General features: G+C 44.7%; 1 protein-coding gene across 1 annotated transcript in view; it reads right to left on the reverse strand.

The window, feature by feature from the left end:
- The window catches only part of MYBBP1A (MYB binding protein 1a), a 61,648-nt gene that overhangs the window by 30,606 nt on the left and 9,482 nt on the right, over positions 1 to 21,560 (reverse strand). Inside the window, exons 11-23 of the mRNA XM_056347634.1 lie at positions 20,942 to 21,067; positions 19,985 to 20,188; positions 19,225 to 19,333; positions 18,732 to 18,819; positions 17,480 to 17,631; positions 16,669 to 16,758; positions 15,858 to 15,998; positions 14,968 to 15,132; positions 13,772 to 13,929; positions 12,814 to 12,948; positions 11,477 to 11,588; positions 9,101 to 9,232; positions 6,411 to 6,479 (exon numbers count right to left, since the gene is read on the reverse strand). Coding sequence (XP_056203609.1) covers positions 6,411 to 6,479; positions 9,101 to 9,232; positions 11,477 to 11,588; positions 12,814 to 12,948; positions 13,772 to 13,929; positions 14,968 to 15,132; positions 15,858 to 15,998; positions 16,669 to 16,758; positions 17,480 to 17,631; positions 18,732 to 18,819; positions 19,225 to 19,333; positions 19,985 to 20,188; positions 20,942 to 21,067 — 1,681 coding nt within the window. The remainder of the gene's footprint in view (positions 1 to 6,410; positions 6,480 to 9,100; positions 9,233 to 11,476; positions 11,589 to 12,813; positions 12,949 to 13,771; positions 13,930 to 14,967; positions 15,133 to 15,857; positions 15,999 to 16,668; positions 16,759 to 17,479; positions 17,632 to 18,731; positions 18,820 to 19,224; positions 19,334 to 19,984; positions 20,189 to 20,941; positions 21,068 to 21,560) is intronic.

Genomic DNA, 21,560 nt, shown 5'->3' on the forward strand with positions numbered 1-21,560 from the left:
TTTGAGATCTTATTTTACTCTTCTAGTGATGGCAGCTCTGGCAAAGAATTGCTTCAGTTCTGTAAAATTACGTCTATAGAAGTTTGATCCCTTTGGGGAGACTGCCAAAGCACCAAGATTAATTAGCAACTTACCTAAAATACACTCTCTATTAGATAGATCTTAAGGGGTTCCTTGTCACAGACTGCTTTATAAAAACACATTTTGAAATACTAATGAATCTATATGACATAAGACGACATTTTGAACTCTGTCTCAGTGCCCATTCTCATCTCCACACTAAATAAAATGACTTTTATTAGTATCATGAAAGCTCTGCACTTACATCAGCTTTGCAGAGTTCTAGCCAAATCAGAAAATAAACTCACTCTATGGACAAATACAGCACCATTATGCTCCCAGCTACTGCAACATCCTCAATCAATATAGCTTCAAACATAAATAAGAGGACAGGAATGTATTCAAACTGATGTGTGACCACAGCGCAAAAAAAATTGCAAAGGCTCTTAGTAACTGTGTTGAAATGTACACTCCTAGTATTTCCCCAAAGGAAAAGAACAAAGGACAGGTATCAAACCATTTGCATAAACCCTAGGAAAAAGTTACAGAATAGAAACTGTCTAAGTGAATGTCAGCACAAGCGAGATGCGGATAACACCTTACTCCTGGTAGCAGTGGGCATTTCATTTACTAGTTTTCCTTCCTGAACTGGTTCCAATACCACTTGCCCACAAGCTGGGTTTCCCAGGGAAAAGCATGGTTGTTCCAGTCCAGACTTCCAGAGAGTCCGTGCTTCAGCCTGTTTCCAGTCCAGAGCTGGCACTTGGAGTGTGCACTTGCCTGCAGATGCCTGCATCATCAGTAAGCCTGGGTACTGCAATGCAACCAGCCACACATTTTCCTTCTTCACCCGATCCTCAGACTAACAGAGTTAAGTTTTTATGGTAGAAGCGGTTCACGGACTCATCCAGCCCCTTGGCAGCCCCAGCATTTATGAGAATGCGGGGTGGGGGGCCACTGCAGTAAGAACTACACCACAATTAACAATACACCACCGAGGGGGTTGTGCTGTAACAGCATCAGAGGCACAGCCCAAGACTGCACAATTACAGATAGACGTTACTGTAGCTCATCATACCGATGCTGCTAAAAATAAACTAGGAAGACATTCCTCACCTAAGGCTCAGGAGGGTTCTGGTATGTAGCTGAGTCATGCAACAATCATTAAATTAAACACATCTTGATCCCTGGTTTACGCTCCATCAGCACAAGCCAAAAAACCAAGCCTTTTGTGCATACTGAAAAAGCAACACTGCACCCACTGAAACAAGGCACAAGGAAGTAATTTGAAGGTCAAGGTCCCCTGGAAAACAATTGCAGTAGTAAGACCAAATTGTGTTAAGAAAGAAGGAAGCTAGAACAAGCTCACACAGATTTTTTTCTAAACAGAATTTGAGAGAATGTGTTTAGTGCTTGTGGAAGACATCAGACTGAAAGCAACATCCTTAGTCAACAGAACAGCACAAGCCTCCCCCACCTGTTAGCACCACACACATTCTGCCTGGCTGACCGCAAGGCTTTGCGCTGCCAATGGGATCATCTGTGCCAATGGGATGATCAGTTTAACACAATTCATTAGCACTAGGACAACTCAACGGTACAACAGAAGCTCCATTTTTGATGACTTGTTGTTTTCCATACCAGTCTTACCACTGAAGACTATATCCCTAGCTGTCATTTTTTCCCAGCCTACTTAAAGCACACATATGTATGCATGTAGGTACTGGATTCTAGAAATGTTAGCTATACTTTACTCAAGTGTAAACACCCTGTTGGTAAGAGAAAGCTAGCAAATCTCCCTATATGTACAAAAAGATTGTGATGTGTGCACTGGTCCCGTTTTCCTGCCACTGCAGACACTTCTGCTGGCCATTCCAGAAGTACACAGTCACAGGTAGGATGACTGATTTCAAGGACCCCAGTCCTCAGAACTGCATCCAACAAGCTGGATTAGACTACCCAAAAAATTCCATTCTTTACTGCCTTCATTCTTTTTTACTTCAATTTGTAGCGCTTCTCACACACTGAAGTCCTCTTGAAAAGCTTCACCATAGCTGCTTACAATCTAGTGATTTCATATAGTTTCTATTCACTTCTTTCTACAGTAGACAACAGCGTAAAGAACACATCATCCACAGACATCAGGCAGACCACATTCTGAGAAGACAGCACAGCTTTAAGTTATATGTTGGTTTAACTTATACATATGGGAAATGAAGGATCAACAAGAGTTTATCTAAAAGATCCCAACTGCTACTGTAGTAAAAAAAAAAAAAAAAAAGCACAAAAAAACCAAACCATAAAACCAAACCACAGCAAAACCCACCAGATTTCTCAGTTCAATAAATTAAAGACATCCAAACATTAGCATGTTCATTTTTTAAAAGCCTGAAGCATTTTAACTTGCACACAGGCACCTTTGGGACAGCAGTTGTCTTTAGCTCCACACTTCAAGAAATGAAAAATAGGCCAGCCAACCAGTAACACTGAACATTCAAAGCACCAGCTGCCAGTCACAGCGCAGCTCATAGTGTCCTGCAGTCAGTGTGGTCTCACAAAAGGTGAGGAGTCCAGTTCAGATGCGTGAACTGCCTGAAACAAGGTGTTTCTGCAGATCCACTGTCACATCTTCATCTTGTATCTTTCTGATGTATAGGTTTAAACAGGTCCTAAGTGAATTCAAGGTGGGATGACAGGCCCCCACCCCGGCTCAAGCATCCCTGGCCCTTTGTTCCCCCGCTCACAAATTACACCATTCTCTCCAGCTGTTTCCTTTTCCAGGGAAACTGCTGTATTACTGTCTCCTGCAGGCATCCATGCTCCAGGAGTAACATCAGAGGAATAGAACTTGGCCACAGGTACAAGCTTCGGTTCCAAGTTCAGTCTCAGTAAGACCATTGCAAATTCACCTTTCCAGTTTGAAACTTGTTATACAGGTTGTGCTTTCAGCTAGGAAAACCTACCAACCCAACCACTGTGAGCCACGTTTAAAACTTCCTTAAGAGCTCTCACCTCTCAAAGTGCTGTTTGTTTTATCGCACAAATTACTTCAACATGGAGGTGAACAACCTTACTGATGCTTTAGGCATGTAGGAACAGTGTCAAGAGGAAAAGGGCTGACGATGTCAGTCACAGTATCTGAGGTTTTTGTTCTAAAGCTGCCTTTTCTTCTGCTAAGCTTTGCATCAAGGTGCACCCTCTGATGCACCTGCCTTTGGATATCTCCAAAGGACCCTTCTCTACAGCAGTCACACCTGCCAGAGAAAGGCACCTCCCAGAAAGGCATCAGATAGCTACAAACACCTCTGTCTTCACAGACATAATGCTGCTGCTGAGGGTTTGATATTCTCTGGCTTTTAGAGGTGAGCAACTGAGGGAGACAGGACGCACAGAGGCTGCAGCAATGCAAGACCCAGTTCCCCAAGTCATCAGCTACAGCCAACAGTCTATACAAACTCTGCTTTCCAATATTCTCGTACTCACTTCACGGAGCCATAATTTCATGTTAACAAACACTGCCGTTTGATGAAATAAATCATAGCTTTCACCCTGTCACTCCTGGCCCTGAACTGAGTGTCCCTGCGCCCTGAACAAAACCAGTGAATTGATCAAAATTAATTTTAACACAGCAAAAGGGCAGGGGGAAATGTGTCCAAGAGGAAACTAAGTTTTCAGTCAAATTATCCTCAAGTCCATTCTCCAATATAACTGCACGAACACTCGGGCACCAGACAGACAGCAAGCTTCCCAGGGTCAGGGCAAATGGCTGGGGCTGGAGAGGCCAGACTGCTCCTCTCCAAGGCAGCACTAGCTGAGCAGCATTTGAACAGCTCCTGCATTTCCTCTCAGTTACAGCTGCCCAGAAATTGAGTTTGACAGACCTGCAACAGCCCCTAACAGAAGGCACAGGAACAACATTTCACATACATTTTGGGTTTGCTGTTTCTTGACAGGAGCCCAGGAAGGTGCAGGCTTTGCTGTACACTGTGTGACTTACCAAGCACAGAGGGAAACATGCCGCAGCTTCAACCAGGTCACTTAGTGATCAAGTTTGACTTCCCACCAGAGGCCCCAGCAAGAGCAGAGACCCCTGAAGTAAAAGCTGGACATGTATGCCAGTGGCCGTAAGATCTTCCCTTAAAGGCCTTAAGAAAACTCAGGGACCAGTGCAGCTGAGAAGAGAGATGAAACAGACTCCCTACATCCATGCTGCTCTCACAAACTCCCAGGTATTTGGGATGATGAGGAAGAAACATGCCCTCCTGCATCCTCCTCATGAACGACTTTTCCTTTTGTTCAAAACTACCCAAAAGCCCAACCTGAAGGTACATGCGCTTCTCCTACCCCCTTGGGAAGGGTCTCCCCAAGGCTGGCTGGGATAGCGGCCAGCAGCCCTGCTGTGCCAGATCCCCAGGGTTCATTGCCAGGCCAACACGAGACACCTGGCCAGAGCTGCGAGCCTCCACCTTCCCGTGCAGAGCACGGCTCTCCCCAGCCAGCACAGCCCTGAGGACTCCCTGCCAAAGGGATCTGCAAAGCCAAGATGTCAAAATCACAGTGGGATTAGCTGTTCATACAGATGCAGCAGGCATAGCCAGAACGATCAGCATTAATAGCAGGAGCGTTAGAAGGGAAATTAAGCCTCATGTCTCTGGGACTAAGTTAGTTTAATGACTAGAAGCCAATATTCAGGGCTGAACATGGATGACTACTCCACTTGCCTCTAAACCATGAGGGGTGGCCAAATTATCAGAAGACCTTTGGCGTCTTCAGGACTCTGAGTTAGGACAGCCCTTTTGGTAGCTGAGCCTCTCCACTTCACTCCCCCAGAGGCTGCCAGGAGCTGCAGAGACTCCAGAGAAGGTATCCCCCTGCTTCACCCACAACATCACTTTGCCACATACACCCACCTAGCTTGCCCCCTACCCCCAAGATACCACTGAAGCACATCTGCATTGAGAATCAGTGGGAAAATTTAATTGAAAACCTGGCAAATCTGACATTTGATGAGGGGAAGACAGAATTCCTGAAAAGGAAGCAGTGTGCAAAAAACTTAGAGCTGCAACTCCAAACTCCACAGGCTTTACACAGCTTACTCTCCATGTTGCCTTTGTTTAAACAGTAGTATATCCGTGTTCTCTATCCAGTCTCCCACACACAGCACACTGCACGTCCTCCCCTACTCCTCCCACCTACAGATAAACAGGCACTGGAAACAAAGCTTGAGCAGATAACTGGAAGCCCTGAAAGAAGGACAGTATTATTCCCTGTAGGGAAGCAGATACCCATATAAAGAAGCTGTCTGCTTGGGATGCTGTTCTGGTTTCTTGAGGGTGGGATCAAGTATGTGCCTTACAATTAATTTGTTTGTTATTTGTGTGACACATCCTTATTTCTATCCACTAAAATTACTAATAGCTTAATTCACTTTTTTTTTATTGTTGTTGTTCTTTGAATCAGAGCCATTTCTTTTGGGTAGAAGAGCCTGAAATGCAATTTACACTGACAAGGTAAAGCAGCCTTCCTGTAAACACATACCTTCACGCTTCCTCCAATGATCAGAAACAATAAAACAGCTATTTATGAAACAGAAAGGTCAATCTAGGATGCATTTCTGCAGGGGACACATGCTACATGTTACAGCTAAGGGGTGGGAAAGTTTGAGAGACAGTGCTACTGGCCTAAAGGGGTTTTGGTTATTAACTCGCACTACAGTCCATGCTGCAGTGAAAATCCAGACGGGCCTCATTCTCTGCTCATGCAACAGTGAGCTGTGCACTCACCCTGCAATGTTTTATTGATAAGGCTCCACTAATTTTGTGTCAGTCAGGCACAGGCAATCAACCATCAAAAATCTGATCTATAGTACAGGTGGTTTTAAACTAGACACAGAAGCACATGGCCCAGAAAATGCAGGACAGCTGGCAAGGCGCAGAACAGACTCAAGAAGCCAACCTGGAGTTAGCGTTAAGAGGCAAGGATTACAACATGCTACATTAATACAGAGGAACATCTTACCCATAAGAAAGTAATCAAGGAATAAGTGACTGAAGGCAAGCCCTACAACAATCAGGCCTCAACCCTGAAAGCCGCAGGCAGTTTTTAAACAAGATGCTACCAAAGAACCCCTGTGCCTGTAAATACACAAGCTACTTTCACAACTTCAGTCACAGACCTGAAGCAGCAAGGCTGTATTTGCAAAACCTCTCCTCTCTGGAAGCCCATTTCTCAAAACTGGGCAGCCCTAAAGGTAGGAATGAGCATATTAAGCATCACCTGAGCTGCTGTGATTAAGTGGCTTCTCCAATCGACTGTTTAATACTGCTTCGTTTGTTTGCTTTCCTCCTTACCTGCTGATGTTGCCTGGCTCCCGCTGTGATAAACTTGACAAGAGTATCTACCAATGGCTTACACATGATCTGTAAGAAAGAAAGACCCAGTCTCCTATTAGTGGTTTGCTGACAGACAGGTTTGTTTTTCCAAGCAAAACAGTCTGTATTTTACACAGCTTCTTGAGTAAGAAGAAAATGCCACAAGAAAGAAAAGTGCCCAGAAATCAGCAACAGCTTATTTGGAAGTTAACAGCTTTGCTCACACCAGCACCGAATGAAATCTTAATCACAACAGAATCAGCAGCAAAATGCTTAACTCTGAAAAATCAGGCAAAGATTTCACCTCCTGTGTTCTGCCTGGTTCTTGATTTAAGTCTGCATCTGCCTGATACTTTACGTAGGCAGTTCACTTTGTGTAGAGGAACAGTCCCAGAGGCAAAGGAGAATATGCTGAGTTAGACTGGAGATCGTCAGAGCTTGGGGAAAGATCCAAACCTGCCTGCTCAAGGGGCCAGAAACAACTCTGTCAGGAGGAAAGCCTCCCTGGAGACAGGTTAAAGTTGTCACCTGCAGTAAGTCTTGACCTAAACAACCTTTCTAGAGGAGGGGCAATTGTCAGAAAAACTTGATGAACCTCTGCTCTGCCCTAACCCACCGATTTCTTTGTTTATAGGCAAAATACTTCCAAATCTAGGGGCAAAAGAAATGAGGAAGTATCTGGATTGAAAATACCTTATGGGCATACCTCTAATGCCATCTGTCAGGCACTGGGTGATCTGGCCCTAACAAAGCACGGACAGCAGTTTGCTGCACAGTTCACTGACATATTCCAACCACTGCACCTTAAATGGTTTCTTTCTGGGGGGAAGGAAACCTACAAAAAGAAAAGATAGCTCTATCAAGTGGGCAAACCCCAGCTTTAAACAGGCCAGTATCTTCTGTATATCATTACCTTTGTTTTATAAAAGGGGTGCAATGATCTGGACAAGGAGATCGAGTGCACCCTCAGTAAGACTGCAGACAGCGAGTTGGGCGGGAGTGCTGGTCTGCTTGCAGGTAGGAAGGCTCTGCAGAGGGATCTGGACAGGCTGGATCGATGGGCCAAGGCTCAGTGCAGGTCCTGCAGCTGGGTCACAACAACCCTACACAACACTACAGGCTTGGGGAAGAGTGGCTGGAAAGCCACCTGAGAAAAGGACCTGGGGGTGTTGCCTGACAGCCAGCTGGACATGAGCCAGCAGTGTGCCCAGCTGGCCAAGGAGGCCAGTAGCATCCTGGCTGGTACCTGAAATACTGCGGCCAGCAGGACCAGGGCAGCGATTGTCCCCCTGTACTTGGCACTGGTGAGCCCGCACCTCAAATACTGTGTCAGTTTTGGGTCCCTCACTCCAAGACAGACACTGAGGTGCTGGAGCGCATCCAGAGATGGGCAACGGAGCTGGGGAAGGGGCTGGAGCACAAGTCTGACCAGGAACAGCTGAGGGCACTGGGGGTGTTCAGCCTGGAGAAAAGGAGGCTCAAAAGAGACCTTCTTGTGCTCTGCAACTATCTGAAAGGAGGCTGTAGCAAAATGGGGGTTGGTCTCTTCTCCCAAGTAACAAGCGATAGGATGAGAGGAAACAGCCTCAAGTTGCACCAGGGGAGGTTTAGATTGGATATTAGGAAAAGTTTCTTCACTGAAATGGTCATCAAGCAATGGAACAGGCTGCCCAGGAAAGTGGTTGAGTCACCATCCTGGGAGGTATTTAAAAGATGTGTAGGTGATTTTAAAAGACATTTCTGCAAGGAACAGTCACATGACATCCACAGGCTCTACAAACCTGCAGATGGGATCTTAAGCTTGCTGTCCATGTCAGCAGCACACAACCCTTCTCTTCCCCCTATTTCACTAACTTATGTAGGTGGCATTGTGGTCCTAAGAAACCTGCTATGCAAAGGAATTCTCTCCTGGATGGATCCCTCAGAAGTCTGAAAGCATCTTCCCCCAGTCACACAAGCCTATGCCTCCTCCCACCCTCCAATTCCAATAGATATCAGTTCTAAAACGTTGAAGCCTTTGAGAAAGGGCTTCTGGCAGCTGTCTCTACCTCACTCTGACCTAAAAATCCCTGAAGAACTGTATGACATTCAGACCCAAGGCTGGTTTCTTAAAAACTGGCTGTCCTCATAGCGAAAACCAGCTCCAGGCATAGGTCAAGTTTGCAGGAAATCCTCAAACATTTCAGACACTGACTGAACAGACGGCTTGCAGATTAGGTTCCAACTAGACTCTATGCTCTACAGCCTTCTTGGAAGAAAAACTGAGAAACTGAGCATGTGGTCAGAGCAAAGCTGGACAGGAGCTACATTAGCTGTTTAAACAAGCTGGCCCCCTCCGTCTTTGTGCAAATCTCGCTCATCTGTGTTGCACTGAATACTAGTAAAAAATTAGCACTTCTTAGGCTATGCTTTAAAGAGCAGCCTTCTGTTCATCTACATTCTCCATGCAGTATCCCAGTCCAAACCATAAATGAGATCCTGGCCTTCTGCAGCACTGCTATCAAAACACGTAGTATTAAGAGTCTGAGCAACTGAAGATCCTGGGAAACCTTACAGCAGTTTTCAAAGCCCATAATGAAGCAGAGGCTTCTCTTCCTACTTTCCCCAGAATGACAACTGTACTTTGGAGCCAGCAGAAGACAACATACTACACAGCCAGCAACACTTACCGGGAAGCGTCTGAAGAGATCATGGAACATGGAGATTGTAAGGGCACTGTTGCGTTTAGTCAAGAATTGTGTCAGTGCTTGCTGATATATTACAGTCACTCTCTCCATATCCAAACAACCTGTGCTCAGAAGCTGTTGGGAAAAAGCAGAACAAAAAACTTCCAGTGAAACACAAGGATGAACCACTAGCAATGAAGTAATTAATTTCTACCAGTGCACACAGATTTTTTCCAACAACTAGATATTCTTGGGTAGCTTTTATGATACAGGCCTATGAGATACAGCACAGAACCATAAAGAAACAAAGTGGGCCCCAAACATGTTCTCCCAAGTACCAACAGCTGTATGACCATGTTAGCAAAGGGCAGCACAGCTTTCCAGTGAGACTGCACACACTGCATGTAACGTGGTGTAGTGTGGTGGCTGTACTTCCAGGTTTGTGGTGGGCATGGCTAACACAAGGTTCACAGAACACCCAAAGACCATTCTGAATATGTGAAGAGCAGCTATGTCCAGGATTTTTAGGCACCCAGCGGACAAGCCCTAGTTCTGATCAGGGATCCAGCAATCCCGGAACTGTGTAAATGCTCTAATATCCCCCTCTGGTGGAGAACAGAATCCCAGACATGCAGCAACCAGCCGAGACCTGCACAGCCTATGTGGATCTAAACTAACAAGACAGGGCTGAATGAAGAGCAAAGTGTGGAGCAACGCAATCCCAACATTCCTGACTGTTCCCATATTGCCAAGGAAGCACAGCTCTTTGGGAAGAAAGAAAAATTATGGCCCAAGGAGGTCAAAGCTGTGATCTTCACAACTGTGGATGGGGCTTTCGCAAACCTCTGCCCAAGCAATTTTTCCATGGCCTCATAGCAAGTCAAAGCCATGTTGATGTCGTGTCCCATCCTCAGGTCAAACTCCCAGTGCTACTGCAGCTGAACACAGGCCAAAGTGTAACAGGGGAGACAGATCCTTAAATACATTACCTGGGTTTCCTAGTCAAGTGTCTATACTTAGCACTTACTTGACACACTTGAAGGGAAACAAATTTATTCCTTCTCCCATCAGATGATTACTGTAAAAAATTTCTTCTATAACAACAGCCTTTTTCATAAATTTGGCCACTGCATCATAGGGTCTGCTCTAGTTCCACTTTCCTGCTTACTGACAAGCTCCAGGTTATGCTCACAAAGCACTACTCACTGGAAACACACACCTTTGTCACCAGTTCCCCACTGCAAAACCTTATCGGCCTCAACACAATGTCAACACGAGTGGCACCACACAAACCAAACTGTGTCACCTCCCTCAAACCGGCAATCACTTCAGCTGCTGGCTGTGTCCTGGGCCAGCCAAGAGCACAGCTCTGATCCCACAGGAATAATAGCCTTCCCTGGGAGGCTGCACAAGGATGCTGTGAAACATGTCTCCAGGCTCAACATCAAGCATGTCGTCTACACTCCCCACAGATCTGCCACTTTGTTTTTCTTTCCAGAAAGGCCCGACACTGAACAAGAGCTGGCCGGATCAAGGCTCTCAGTCTCTCGCTAAGCTGTAGAAACATTGGCTATCTTTTCAGCTGCTAATAATAACTCAGTGTTTGTAATTTCCAGGCCCTCCCTTGCCATGAGGTAGCCCTGTTTTTTTAACTCACCCACAAAACGTCAACAGGATTAAGGTGCTAATTCCTACACACAATTTGAGAGGTTCAGAAGCAAGTATCAGGCTAGCTGGTGAATCAGTATTTGCTAGGTTTCTAGTGGAGGTGACTGGACTGAGCTGCCCAATACATAGGGTCACCAAATTCAGAGACCTATGAAATTCAGCGGAGACAGTAGCTGAAAGGGGACCCAACAACAAGGCTCCCCAAGCAACCGACACCCATAGCACTGAAGAGTCTCCCTGCAAACAGCTACCGTTGAAATCAAGGCTGCTCTACACTCTCTTCACCATGAGATAACTCAGCCCAAACCTCAGAGAGATAGGAGTTCACTCTCATCCACCACTGTCCTGTGCTTTCCTGCCCCTCAGGATGCTCATGGAAAAAAATTTGGAGTGACTACACTGAAAGATTAATGGAAAAAACAGCAAATCAGCCAGGAAAGGAGTGTAAATATACATCAGGCTTCTCTGGCAATTAACCTCACTGTACATCAGCAGTCACTGGTGGCTAGGGGCAAGCAGGCACTGCAAAGGCAGGAGGGTGAGGGCCAGATGGGGATGGAGAATTTGACAGTTTTATGGAAAAGAAATCACGCAGAGAGGTATCTGCAGGCAGCAAGAACAGCTGAGACTGAGTAAGGCCCATTCAGCAAAATGGGGTAATGCAACTTTACCAGCAAAAAACCCTGCCTCTAGAGCAGCCTGCTGTCTTACCTGACAAGCCTGCGGGACGATGTTGCTCTGGTTCTCTGGCAAAGGAGTAGGAAGAGTTAATGGCTTATCAGACATGCTTCCCTTTAACACTTTGAGCAGGTATAATGAGGCACTAAAGAAAAAAGGAGAGAATACAGCAGTTACCACAGCATCACGGTGCTGCTGCAAAGCCACAAGGGCAGCAGCCAAGTGATGCAGGCAGCTTATTCTGTAACCAAGCTGGGGTTAAAGAGTCCAAGAGGGCCCCTTCTCTCAGTCTAACCCACTCTGGCCAGACCTACAGACAAATAAATCTCAGGAGGCTGCATCATTTCATTATCTGTCACTGCAGTCAGACATACCCCACTATCAGCCTGGTTTCCTCAAGCTCACGCTTTTCACTAACACTGCTTGACAATTTTTGTTTTTCCCCAGGATTTCCGAGCCTGCACAGCTCAGCCAGTGCTGCAGTACAGCCCTCCCACGCCAGGCTGCTATGTGCCTGGAGAACTCAGAGAGCTTGCAGACAGTCTGCTTGCTTTTTGAGAATCATCGTGTTAACTGGGCAGGGCTCCGCTCCAGACTGCCACTGCCAGGAGGCTGTCAGGGAGCCACGCAGCACACATAGCCAGCCCTGTGTCACCAGGAAGTACCATGGTGTCTGCACAGCCACGAGCCTGGTGTGCTGCAGAGCCAACACTGCCCAACGGCACTGGGTTGACCATGCAACACAGTATCCACAGCGTACACCACTGTGTTCAGAAATCCCAGACGGAGTATGAAAGTCCTCGTGAAACTGCCTGCAAGTCACAAGAAAGCCTACTAGTACATGGCAGTCCCATTTACACCAGGCAACAGCAGGATTGCTCATGTTCCCCAACACACACATACAGCTTATCCTAATTCACCTGTATTCAGCAGCAAAGGAGTAAATACTGGTATGCAGTCAGGACTCATAATCACTATTATCCTCACTGTGCTCTCATGGAGACAGTAAACCACTGTACCTACAGAACAATCATTGCAGATTGCCTACAAATTACAGTCATCCCCGTACTTTATCACGCACTCCCCAAGGAAGCCTCAAGGAAGCACTTCCCATCACAATCTGCAGAACTGTACCAGACTATTTCTGTACCACGAAGCCCACAGCAGATGATCACTAAAAAATGGACATTTGCTTGAAAATGCTTCAGATTGCCAGGATGACTGGCTAGTCCTGACGTGATACACAGATGCTGGCACCTAGCCTGCATCGAGTCTCTCACTTCTCTGAACTGTTTGAACATGTAATATTATGCCTGCTTACAGACGAGCCCACAGCACCAAGCAGAGACGCTCCTTTCACCTATATTCACCTGAAATAATAGAGTGCCACTGAAGAGTCAGTGTGCTTGCAGGCTTTCTTCACAAGCCTCTCCACAAAAGCGTGCAAATCTTCTTGCAGGGCGTCCACTCTCTTGCAGTACTGCTTAGTTCGACACAATGAGTTCCTGAAAGAGCGTTAAAATCAAGCCCAAAGCCATTACCTACAGAAAGAGCTCTGGGGAACAGATGGCTACAAACCCTTATCACTGGGCTTAGGATGACACAAACAAAAATGGTGCTAGCTGTGGGCAGCAAAAGAGGTAGTCATTGCTGCGGCAAGAAGAGTGAGGAGACTTTACTGCTCTTCACCTTCCAAGCACCTATTTAGGCATTAGAGTCAACTTTCCTCCAGAACTCCCACAAAGAGGACTGGCTGCCTCAAACCCTGTTACTGCAGAACTGCTTCTCAACAGGGAATAGAAAGCAGCACTGAAAATGCTTTAGAGCAGTGCGGAGGACGTCCAGGAATGGCATACAGAAGACACATCATGATGACACATCTGTGTCTAGCTTGTATCATGCCTTACTTATGGCTGTGAACAGAGAAAATCTGCACTCTGCCTGTCTCAGTATTGCAAGTTTCGTTCCAGCCACAGCAGCAACTACTCTGTAAGCCCAGGGAGTTGCTGCATGGTCTGACTCAGAGGTCAGAGGCCCATGGAGATACGCAGTGACATGGCACTGTGCTTTCAATACCAATGTTTGTTCTTAAGGTTTCCACCTTAAGGTTTGACACTTGAAGTCCCTTAGTATAGAAAACCCATATCCTTATTTCTTTCCTGCAGGTTATAACTCAGCATTGTGTGGTGTTGGTAATCTAATTCTACACAATCTATAAGCATAGCAATTGTCTTCAGTCTTAGAAAGACCACTTTCTGGGATTCAACCAACACCACTGGTGTCTATCAGGAGCCATTGCCTATTATCTGGAGGACTAAGGATACTTACTTGAAGATATTGGCTGTTTTCTGGAGGAAGTCAATCTCCTGCTTGTCAGAGTCTGAGCTCATGCATTGTTCAATCACCCGAAGCAAGGGCTCAATGATGTCAAACACCAACGGGTTCTCTGATTGCTTAGTCAAGAACGCTTCAATCAGATCTAGCACCTGCAAACACAGTTACTGATGTGAAAACTAATGCAGACAGGGAAACACGACACATCTACACAGCTCCTTCAGAGTGGAGTGGGCTACATAACAGCTGTAGGGGCAGAAGAAAAGTATTTGCAGCTGAGCTCTGTATAACTTCTGCTATCATTCATAATGTTAGAGCATGAGAAACTGAAAATTAAAAATTTTTAACTGAAGATTAAAGGCTGTCTGTTGAATTCAGCTTTATTTTGTGCAGTGATACCATCTAGAAACAGCAGTTATGAGAATCACTGTCACCTGGCCAGACCTGTAGTCACTGTAACTTGGCACAGATCTCCATTAGCACCACTGACAGATAGCTTCCACCCCTGCAAGCCCCCCTGACTTCCAGACAGTGCATTAGTATAAAATCAGCCTCTTCTAGCACAGCATCAGAATGAAAATGCAGTAAAGCCAATTTCAAACTTCGCCTTGGCTAATCTGACGCCAGACTACAGGAGCCGCTGGAGCTGTCCCTGGATGCCAGAACGTCCTGGACAGTCCATGCTGACACCAGGTGGCCTAAAGTCAGTATTACAGCCTCAAACAACCAGGGAGGGGGTGTTACTTCTAATCCTCCTGATTTTACTAGTATAACAATCAAAAAATAGCTTACACTGCACAATTACGAGAGGGATTTTATGCATATCACACTAAGGCACATAAGGCCTGTCCAGTTTACAAAAACTAGCAGGTACCTACCTTTGGGTAGGTGTGGGGAGGATCTAATAAACTGAAGCATTTCAGATCAGCAAACAGAAACCACAGTTCACTTTCTGAAAGCACAGTCCTGCTTTTTGTTTTGAAGTAGGCCTGTGAAACCCCAGGCACTGATCACAATACTGCTGTGCCAGGTGTTGTACAAAGCCAGAGCAATTCAGTCCCAGCCTCCAGGAGCTTATGACATACAGACATGTCCAAGCTGTTCACTGTTAAGTAGCTCACGGCACGCAGTAGGCTATAACTAATGTGCTAGTAAGCCAGAGGTCTTCACACTGTACACTTATCTCCCACCTTAATCTTGAAATCCCTCCGTAGGATCTTCTCTTTCCGCATCTTGTCTTTCTCATCCTTCTTTGCCTGGATCCGTTTCTGCTGCTCCGCAAAAAGAGTTGAGATGTTCTTGTCAAGAGCCATCATAGCGTCATCATCCAGCTCTTCATCACTCTCATCTCCTCCCTTTGGTTTTTAGAATGCAAAAACAACATATCATCTCATGTACTTCAAAAAGACAGTGAGAACCACAGCTAAGAGCAGACCACAGTAGGGATGTAGCTACCTCTAGACCCAGAATAATAACATGGGGAGGGAAAAACAGATGTTCAGACCCATGAGAAATCTAGCTTGTATTTCCTATCAGGTAATCCTGGCTGCACAGTACTAACACGTAGAGCTACAGGATCAGGAAAGAGAAGAGGGAGGCTGAAGATTTGACACCGATTCCCTCAGTGCTGTTGCTCCTTCAGTAAAGAGGTTAATAAGTTGCCATGTCTGTAGCCTTTATAGGAATCATTAAACCACACTTCAACGCTGCTACAGGAAGTCTCCAGAGTGGCCTACAGGGATCACACTCCTCCACACAGGCCAGCCAATACAGGCACCATGTAGCAGTATCTCAGTGCTTCAGTTCACACCAACCTCATTTATTACAGGCAGGAATACAAGCTGTATCAGGTTAGACTGGACAAGCTAAAGCACTCAAGACATACTAACAATAAATAAAAGAACAAGTGACTTATTCCCACAGCATGCTTTGAAGATCCTGACCTCCTGCTGCAAATGTTATGCAAGGATGACTGCCAGGCTTACCACTGCATGGATTCAGACAGGATGTGAGTATTAGATAATCTCTCACCACCCCAAACCTCCTGGTATCTGTATCAAGGTAGGCAGTGAAAACGTACCAAAGTATTCCCTGCCTGGAGAACATTCATCAGCTGACTTCGAAAATCATCATCGACTTCTTCATTCTTTTCCTCATCTCCACTGTCATTCTCTTCCTCAGTGTCGCTTTCATCTGAGGACTCCTCACTTCCATCCTCATCCTAAGGAAGAAAAGTTCATCTTCTGACCCCACCATTCCTCAAGCCCTACTGAATTCTCACATACATCACTATTCAGAAATAAAAACTCAAGCCTCTCTTCAACCTACTGCCTTGCTTCCAGCCCTCAGATTCGAGTAAAGACACCTCAGATAATGAGATATCAGGTCTTCGCAAGAGCTAAAGGCAGAACATAATACAGACTTCTCTATCATATTAAATGAGTATCAAAAAGAAGCTTCAAAGTAACATCTGAAGTAACAGCCCCCATCGGACTCTCCTTTCTGCTGATACTTGTAATGCTTTGTGAATTGAATCTCTGCTGTTCTTAAAACCCAAGATTTTGAATTCAGATGGTTGTGCATTACAGCAACAATTGTTTCTGCAAAAAGGAGAGGCCTGTGCTAACTTCAGGATGCAGTCATCTCCTAAGTCATCTATTCAAACACCCATACCTCCAACAGCATGTTCCTTCAAGGCCAAGAGACTAATAAATATGCACTTCCAACAAGCCATTTGTGTGCTGCACTTTTAAAATAAGTCTTAATAGAGCAACATTCATTTAACTTAAGAGTAATGCAATTAAGTCTATTACCACAGTTCAGGAGAAAATTTATTTTTAAGCAGTGAAGTTCTGAAGAGTATCTGTCACCAGCAATGGCACATAAATTACCATGTCCTGTGCAGATTTCATCTTTTTGTCCGATTCTTCCATCACAACAACAGCACTTTCTTCATTCTGCTCCTGGTATGGGTCAAGAACCTGCAAAAAAGAACGACTTGTGGTTTTCCAGTGTTGCATTTTGTTTTGACACATTTCTTGTGTACAACAGACAGGAATTTCAGCACAGTAAGCCAGCTGAATAATGAAATAGTAAGTAAGGGCGCTGAACTTTCTGGCTTATAATATCTTGTTTATTAATATGCTAAGTTCTTCCTATAAGTGATAAAATAGGTGGAGAAAATTGAAGAGGTTGGTGCAATCACACATTTTAATTTGAATTTGTTAAAAATAATTAGGTTCATCATATAAAGTACCAGACAGCCCTTCTTTGCAATCCACATATTACTCTCTCAGAAGACACCACCTTACCCAGTAGTACGACCAATTCAGGTTTTCAGTGTCACTTATTTTTAGCACCTCTATGTTTAGGCTTTCTAGAAAAAAGAAGTTGTTACCATTTATACTCACATATAAAATCTATCAGCTATATAAACTGACTAGGAATTTCTTCAGCCTAAAACTACCAAAAAATAAAGCTTAAAGTTAGCAGATCTCAGGCTCCCATAAAAAAACAAGCAAAAACACCCCCAAAAAACCCAGAAAATCACTCTCTGTAAGCTACGTTTAAAATTCAGCAGCGCACGTTGTCATTTTCTAAATCAAAGAAGCTTTCATTTAATCCCAAAAGAGAGACATGCTTGTATATCCATTAGGGGCAAGACAGGCAAACAGTACAATGCCTTACTAGTGCCTCACTTACATCCAAGATCAACTGCAAAGCCCTCTTGGTCAGGTTAGGGCATATCCTTACAAACACGCTCTTGGAAATCCGACGTATGAGTAGGCTGCGCTGGGCAAGGAGGGAGAGAAGGATTTCCACCATCACCTCAACCCATCCTGGCTCTGCGTTGTCTGCACAGAACAAACAATGACAGGAAGGGGCAAAAACACTGCACTTGCACATCAACAAGAGACTAAAGAAAAATTCACCAAGGAAAAAAAGATAGTCCTTCTAGCTGACTATTAGAAGTACTCATTCAGCAACACAGACCAGAAATAATCAAGTGTGAAGCTAAAGACTGTAGCTGTACTGGAAGGCTACTAACCACATGGAGAAACATGCTTGAAATTGTCTTTAGGCCACTGCAAAGCCTTACCAGGTAACAAAACCTACTGTTCATTAAGTCACTACTTAAATTAGAAGTTCTGCAAATTATGTGACACCTATTTGGCCACCTTAAAGCAATCAACAGCTAGTCAGCAAAAGTATATACATTTTATAGTGCTTCAAATGACATCAGGAGTCACAGCATCCCATGGGAAGTGCCGACATTTGAAACCAGTCCAAGATTGGGAATCCTGATCCACATACAACCAACCCACCATAGAATTACAGCTTTTATTGTCACAGTACCCTCAAAATTACACAGAGATTTAAGGAGAACAAGACCACAGTTAGAGAGGAAGTCAAAAGACCAAGCCAGGCTCTTTCCTGGTCAATTCCCAACCCAGCTCACAGGCCCTAAACAAGGACTAGCCCAAATCAGCAAACAGGCTGTATATACACAGAGGACACATTTAGTTTGTCCAGAACTTGAGCTCTGAAAGCACCAAGTTTCAGGCCTGCTGGCTGTTAGGAGAGCCCACAGCTTTGCCTGGGCAGATACTACCACTTCAGTCATGCTCTTGGCCAGCACAGAACAAGGACTCAAAAAGAGCAGTTTCCCTTGGACACTGCTCATCTGAACAATGGCCAGCTCTAAAGCTCACCTATCCTTTATAAGGCACAGGAAAACAACCCCCTGAGGATGCAGATAAGAGAGCTGGAGCAAGAGACAAGAGATTTAGAAAGACAGAAAAAGAGACTGAAGGAGAGGGGATTCTCCTGGGTAAGTACATCAAGCCAGAACAGATGCAGTTAAGAGTTCTTCACTAATGCAGAACTCTCGGCTTCTGTCTTTTGATAGACCATTAACAATCCCACTCCATTTCTTACTGTAGGAAGGACTCACCAGTCTGTTTCTTCTTAGGTTCTTTGCTGAATGCCCTCTCTGTGCAGTTCAGAAGGTCACTCAGAACATCCATTGTATCAGACTGATTCTGTTTGATCACAAGCAAACAGTAAACACCCTTCCCGAATTCCCCACTATTAACAGCAACCAAAGGAATATACACCAAATCTAAGGACCTCTCTAAATAGGTACAGATCTTAAAACCAGCTATTACAACCCATTTGCAGAAGAAAAATATTAAACTAAGTAAAAATTCCTCCACTCAGCAGCAAATCAAGGGCAAAACTAATGCTCAGGCCAAGCTTTGGCCCTGTAAGTCGATGTCTATGGTCAATGTAGGAATCACAGTTTACTGGCTGTCAGTTGCCCATTTTCAGAAGCCAGAAGCTGTGAAAGACTGAATCTCTGAACACAAAGAAACTCTCCAGCTCAGTGTTCGGAAAGCTCAGCTATTGGCCCATTTGACGCCACTGAAATATGCTTGGGGTCTTACCTTGAAAAGATGAATGGCCATTAAAAGCAGAAGTTGCTGGAAAGAAACTACTTTGGCACTGTCTGATTTACTTTCCTTCTTCTGCAGTTTCTTCACAGTCTTAAGTGTTCTGAAGAAAGAAACCCTTTTGAGTCTTTCACAATTAAAACAACAAATCCTCTCTTGTGAACAAACTAAAAACACGACCAGACCAGATCTATTGTACCATTTTCTGTACTTAACATTTAATTTACTGAAATTGGACATACATATAGTACACGGTCTTAACCCACCGTATCTCACCATGTGTGGCTTATAAAAAGCTCTGCACCTGGGCACAGGCTAGATTCCTAATACTACAGCCAAGGCATAAACCTTTATGGAAAATCAAGCTCAGAAAAGAGTACTGGAAAAGAGAAGTTAGTACAGGCATTATTAAGAGAAAAGATTAGCAGAGTTACAATCATGCTTGAGAGAGGGGCTACAAGCAAAACCAGAAAAGGACGTGGCCACCTACACACAGTTAACACACAGAAGGAACAGGAAGAAAGGAACGGGGTGATGAGAAACAGAAAAGCATCCTGAAACCCAGTCACAGGTGCAGGATACTTAAAGGGAAGAAATAAAACTGCCACTGCCCGTGAAACGGCTCTGTCACAGCAGCCAGAACAACAGCAGGAAGATGAGAAAATACAATCTCTCTTTTACTGGCCCAAAGAGAGACTAGGGCTTTTCCACCTTCCTCATCTCAACCCAGCACCCAGCTTCCCAAACCTCTCACCTCTCCCAGGCATCTTGCTGTGCCTTGGTAAAAGGCTTCACAGCTTTGACATGCTCACTGGAGAGCAGTTTGTCGGCATACTCAACAAGGAGAAAGATCCACAGCTTCCCATCTGCAGTCACACCATGGATGTGCTTCTCCCTCAAGGCTGCAGCCTTTGCTGTATCCCCCAGAACAGTCAAGGTGTTTAAAGTCTGAAGTAACCTGCAAAGAAAACCAGCCAGCATGTTACTGTCAGAGGAACCAGATGGCCGTCTCACACTTTCCAAAATAACGCCCACTAGTAGAACTAGTCTCATCCCAGAGCTCTGGTCACTCATTGCAACCCAGATTTACAGGGCCTAAGTTTCAGCCCAGGAATATATCCAAGCACAGCTATGTATAGCTCATTGTCTTGGTGTCCCCAAGGACTCTGACTGTTATTCTCAGTTGTTTCCCATTCTGTGTCCCACCAAGTCCTCTGCTTTCCCTCTACTGAGGTTGGAGCACCAGCTTTGGCAAACACCTAAAAACATCTATTATTACCAGCTCCATCTGCCTTAGTACAGAGAGTACTGTGGAGCCACCAGCAGCTCGCGTGCAGAGAGCACACAAAGCCAAGAACAACCCACACAACCCACCACACTCTCTTGGATCCGTCCACTTCTAGTTTACAACAGAGGCAGTGGAAATCTTACAAAAAAAAGCAGTCTGAACTCAACTCTACACCTATCTGATCATCACACACATACACAGCAGGTTTGCCATGCAAAACTATGTCTTTATTGGACAAAATTTAAGGATCTTTGGAAAATCTGTCTAGGATCTCCTTAAAAAAAGCCATTCCCTGGTCCTGGAATCAAACAAATACTCCACCAGCAGCTCACAATCCCAAACCTGACATTCCCAGGCTGACCTTATCCTCAGGAAAAAAACCCAGAAATTTCCAAGCTTAAAGCACTTAAGCAGAATTTTTACCCAAAGAAGTAGTTTTCCACCATGGAATGAGCCTGTTCATCTAGGGGCTCTGATAGAAGGACATTTGTCTCACATATTTGGGAAGTCTTTTTCTTAGCCTCAAAGAAAGCATGGAAGAAGCAAAACCTAGAATGGACAGAAACAAGAACAAAATTCAAAGACAGACTGGTCATAACAAAGTAAAAATAGCCCACATATGCAAACCAAATAGTGCCACATATTCACCAAATCTTTATTCAAGGATGTCCAAGCACTGAAAAAGGTCACTATTTAAAATAAGACCCTTTCCTCAAGGTATATAGGGTAAAGAAGAGAAAAGGATGCTCAGGACTTCACAGAAGTGCCAGAACTTGAGACCACACAATAAAACACTCAGACTGTCAGGTTTGAGTCCAATTCCCCAACTAAACTGGCAGATAAATTCTTACTAAGATTTGATCAGATAAATACTTATTAAGGTCTGATGCAAAGATTACAAGTAATATCTTCAAGCAGTCTAGGTAACCAGGAGCCTAAAATTTACTGAAAACAAATGGGACTAGGATGATTTTAAGTGCCTGAACTACTTATGGCAAAGAGTTCGTCCAAGTTTGCAGAAAGTATTTTTAAAACAAGACCT

This window comes from Falco biarmicus, chromosome 1 (assembly GCF_023638135.1).
Source record: "Falco biarmicus isolate bFalBia1 chromosome 1, bFalBia1.pri, whole genome shotgun sequence".
Lineage (NCBI taxonomy): Eukaryota > Metazoa > Chordata > Aves > Falconiformes > Falconidae > Falco > Falco biarmicus.